The sequence below is a fragment of the Neoarius graeffei genome, chromosome 16 (assembly GCF_027579695.1).
Source record: "Neoarius graeffei isolate fNeoGra1 chromosome 16, fNeoGra1.pri, whole genome shotgun sequence".
In the NCBI taxonomy this organism is placed as follows: domain Eukaryota; kingdom Metazoa; phylum Chordata; class Actinopteri; order Siluriformes; family Ariidae; genus Neoarius; species Neoarius graeffei.
Genome location: NC_083584.1, coordinates 54220953 through 54225957, shown reverse-complemented (window position 1 = coordinate 54225957; position 5005 = coordinate 54220953). Strand labels below are relative to the sequence as shown.

Here is a 5005-nt window from a genome sequence, read left to right as displayed (position 1 = left end):
GAAATGTTATTTGGCTTGTTTAATTATAGGCGATCGATTAGCATATTGCAGTAATGTTAGGTCTGTGTAAAAATAGCAATTGTTTGGACTATTTTGTTTCATTAAATATACGTATCATAGATGCATTATACATTTTCATAAGTGGCAATAATAATAATAATAATAATAATAATAATAATAATAATAATAATAATAATAATAATAATAATCAGGAACCAATAAGAGTATTATTAACTCTCCCCTTTCATCCGATGTTAATGCCATTTTCACGTGAAGAGTATAAAAACAGTAAGTTTAAGTCAATATGGAAATAAATAATACATATAAAATCAAATGTAGTTGGTTCCTTACTTTTCGGACAGTTCAATTATCAAAAAAGAACCCTACGTGTTGGCTATACAAGCAAAGAATACAACAGTTCGATTCAAATATTGGGTTAAGGCTCCAGAATAAATGAGGAGTTTGATTTTAAGATATAAATAAATTTTAAAGTGTTAATTTAACTGCTTTAATTTATTGCACTAGTTAATAAGAATTAAGGCGTGACAAAGATGATAAATAGAATAATTACACCAAGTGGACTCTTTTGAATTGCTGTAATGAATATGTTTTTATTGTCGATTCCTTCTAAGCTTATTCTTTACACACTAAGTTAATCAGTAGTAATAGGCGTAGACTTCATAGACGTCAGAATTCAAATACTTCTGTGCGCCGTCCTGCAGTCACAGATAAGGCGTGTGGATTCGCACAAAGTCTTTTTCTTGGCAGCTGTGAAACTTAATACAATGAACCTGGACCTCCAGACTAGACTTCTGAAAGGGTAAGGCATCCGATAGGCATTTATTCAGACGTTACTTTTCGCACCCTTTGGACAAAACCCGCACCGCACTTCCAAAGAGAAGCTGAGGGTTTTTGCTTGTTTGTTTGTTTGTTTGTTTGTTTGTTTGTTTGTTTGTTTGTTTGTTTGTTTGTTTAAATCGAAGATATTCAACTGCAAGGAGGTGCAACAAAAATGACTGCGTCTAAAATGAACATATTTTTCCGTCTTTACACAATGTAGAAATAATTTCAGAAGCGTTTAATTCAGTGGATTATTATTTTCCAATTGTTCCGCTCTTGAAAACACTGAGACGCTCCTTCAAAGCCTGAATGGACCAGAAGGCCAGACATTCAACTTGACCTTGGCCAAGCATAAAATCTACACACACACACACACACACACACACACACACACACACACACACACACACACACACACACACAGTTGTCTGTCTAAGCATCTCGTAAACTCAACGGAAGCCGCCTGGACTTTAATCACGTTAGCAAACACTTCCCATGTGATCATTTCTTTATATTGCTGATATTTTTTTGCGGTCATGATTTTCTTTTCCCCGACTATATTTTGGCTGCATTGTCTACAGTGGTCACAGCCTGATAAAGTGTACCGTGCACATTTCTATAACATATGGTTAATAAACGTGACTTCAGGAATGGTTTCTTTGCTGTAGGGTACAAAATATCAGTGGACAATATGAATACACAAAATGTGAAATGTCATAAAACAGATAGATAAAACAACAAAATTTCAGAAAATCTGGGGAAATTACTTATTGTGTCCATAAATTCATTGTAAATGAACAGTGCGCTCATATTTGGATGTCTACAGGCTTCGATGAGGGATTTTTGATTCCGATAGAGCAGCACAGTTTTCTGTAGAAATAAAGATGCAGGGCTTTAGATCCATTTGCACAACTGTGTTACTCACCTCTGGGTTTTTTTTTATTTATTTTTTGAACACCTTTCCACCTCCTTTGACAGGAATGTTCGTTTATAGCACAGCATTTTCTTTTAGTTTAAAAGTGTACGACTGGAAACGTCCTCCTAGACACATCACGTGGTCACATGAGCCAATAACAACACGTCCTTGGGAGGCGTCTTGGGCGCGTCCGAGTCTCTTGACTCCTGCAGAATTGGCTGATCTGTACTTGTTCATTTCAGAAAAGTTTTAAGTGAAGGAGCCCTAAGACTCGATGTCCGACTGGCTATGACAACGTCACTGGTCCTGCGCCCGCGCTGGACCGACCCTGTCATGTTTTTATATGACAACACCAGTGCTCTGGACGACGCAGGCAAGAACATGGATACGTTTTCGGGTGGCAATTTTGCACCGAGCTCGTGCAGAAATTTCATGGCTCCCAGTGCTGCCTACACGTCGAGTGAAGTGACTAGTGCAGGAGTTGTTGAAACTGTAAAACAATGCAGTCCGTGCATGGCCTCACAAGGATCTGGTGGTGCGTCGCTGCCTTATGGGTATTTTGGCAGCGGTGGATATTACTCCTGCCAAGTGTCTCACCCTCACTGGTCTGGCAATGGGGCTAAATCATCCGCTCATTCGCCATCCTCTGCTGCCTCGCAGTACGGGAATAAATATACGGATATGTCAACCCAGTCTGCCGAAGATTATGTTGCTTCTCGAGCCAAGGAGTTCACATTCTACCCGGGCTATGGCTCGGGTCCGTACCAGCCCGTTGCCGGCTACTTGGATGTACCTGTAGTGCAGGCTGTGAGCGGGCCATCGGAGCACAGGAACGAGTCGACTTTATTGCCTGTGGAAAGTTATCAGTCGTGGGGGATTAGTGCTAGCGGCTGGAACGCGCAGGTCTGCTGTGACAAGGAGCAACCACAGACAGGACACGTGTGGAAATCATCTATACCAGGTAAAAGAAACATTTATCTGGGTTACGCATCCGATTCGAAAGGAATTTCTTTTGCAACAACTATGATCCTATGCTTCTATAAGATATCATAAATATACCTGTAAATATAAATGTTACTGCTGCATGGTGACCATATTGTCCACGTCCAACAAAAAAGAGTCAATTATTTTCATGAAATAATATAAAATCTGAGTTTATCAGATATCAATCGAATGACTTTGTGTGTAGGCTGGTGAAATTTCAACAACTGTATTTTGGGTTTCTTTGCAGACTCGGTTCCTCACAGGGGCGCAGATACAAGTTCATTCCGGCGCGGCAGAAAGAAACGCGTCCCGTACACGAAGGTGCAGCTGAAAGAACTGGAGCGCGAATACGCGGCCAACAAGTTCATTACCAAGGACAAGAGGAGGCGGATATCCGCTCTGACCAGCCTGTCTGAACGACAAGTGACCATCTGGTTTCAGAACCGGCGCGTAAAAGAGAAGAAAATTGTCAACAAATTAAAAACTAACGGTTAAAAAACAACACGAACATTCTGGTCGAGGAATGCGCATACAGAACTGTCATATACATATTTTAGGGAATTCTTCGTTTGCCTGGACTACCGGCTCGAAGACAATACCTTTAAATCTGACGAATGTAACGCAGTGTTGAGACCTTTCCCCTCGGCCCCAGGCTGTGGGGCGCAGTACAGTGCGTGATTACCACAACCCGGGACTCGAACATCACTAACTCAATCCAGTATTAACGCTACTTCTCAGAACAATGCCCCGAATGTGGATGCTGCCTGAAAATGACACTGTAGCTGGAGTATCAGCTGGTGACTTCAACTCGTTTTTTTCTCAGACGCTTTGAGCTCAGCGATGAATATACAGAGAAACCATTTGATCAATTGTTTCCCTATTTAATGCACAGTACTTGTTTCGTAATTGTGTCAGAATAATTAAAATAATTTATCTATGTCTATCCAAATGCTCGAGTGCCTCATCTGCCTCTTTGTCAAATCAGTGTTTTTCAAATCCGTCTCAATAAACCACTTTGATTAAGGATTAAGCCGTTTTGTTTTGACACCAACAAATCAAATCACCAAAAAAAAGTCCTGCTGATCTGTAGAGCAACATCGCCATCTACTGATGGGTTTGGATTGGTTCAGTTCAATAACAGAATAATTATTTCCTTGAAATTTCTGATTTGTGGTCAGAAAGTCGTTTCCCTAAAAGCAAATAAACACGACTGTCACTCGAATTCATGAATAACAGAAATACAATAAAGTGATACACTGCAAATTCTAACCATTACAGTAAGAATAGTAAGAACATGCATTAGGCTTGTTCGATATAATATTGTCCCGACACGACATTACATATACAACCCCGATTCCAAAAAAGTTGGGACAAAGTACAAATTGTAAATAAAAACGGAATGCAATAATTTACAAATCTCAAAAATGGATATTGTATTCACAATAGAACATAGACAACATATCAAATGTCGAAAGTGAGACATTCTGAAATTTCATGCCAAATATCGGCTCATTTGAAATTTCATGACAGCAACCCATCTCAAAAAAGTTGGGACAGGGGCAATAAGAGGCTGGAAAAGTTAAAGGTACAAAAAAGGAACAGCTGGAGGACCAAATTGCAACTCATTAGGTCAATTGGCAATAGGTCATTAACATGACTGGGTATAAAAAGAGCATCTTGGAGTGGCAGCGGCTCTCAGAAGTAAAGATGGGAAGAGGATCACCAATCCCCCTAATTCTGCGCCGACAAATAGTGGAGCAATATCAGAAAGGAGTTCGACAGTGTAAAATTGCAAAGAGTTTGAACATATCATCATCTACAGTGCATAATATCATCAAAAGATTCAGAGAATCTGGAAGAATCTCTGTGCGTGAGGGTCAAGGCCGGAAAACCATACTGGGTGCTCGTGATCTTCGGGCCCTTAGACAGCACTGCATCACATACAGGCATGCTTCTGTATTGGAAATCACAAAATGGGCTCAGGAATATTTCCAGAGAACGTTATCTGTGAACACAATTCACCGTGCCATCCACCGTTGCCAACTAAAACTCTATAGTTCAAAGAAGAAGCCGTATCTAAACATGGTCCAGAAGCGCAGACGTCTTCTCTGGGCCAAGACTCATTTAAAATGGACTGTGGCAAAGTGGAAAACTGTTCTGTGGTCAGACGAATCAAAATTTGAAGTTCTTTATGGAAATCAGGGATGCCGTGTCATTCGGACTAAAGAGGAGAAGGATGACCCAAGTTGTTATCAGTGCTCATTT

The 5005-nt window shown here is 40.2% G+C and overlaps 1 protein-coding gene across 1 annotated transcript; it reads left to right on the top strand.

Annotated features, from left to right (window-relative positions):
* The first annotated feature begins 1949 nt into the window (after positions 1-1949).
* hoxa13a (homeobox A13a) lies at positions 1950-3766 on the top strand. The gene is made up of 2 exons (XM_060942157.1): positions 1950-2717; positions 2988-3766. Exons 1-2 carry the CDS (start codon positions 2045-2047, stop codon positions 3233-3235), a joined length of 921 nt encoding a protein of 306 aa, XP_060798140.1. The 5' UTR covers positions 1950-2044; the 3' UTR covers positions 3236-3766.
* The last annotated feature ends 1239 nt before the right edge of the window (positions 3767-5005 follow it).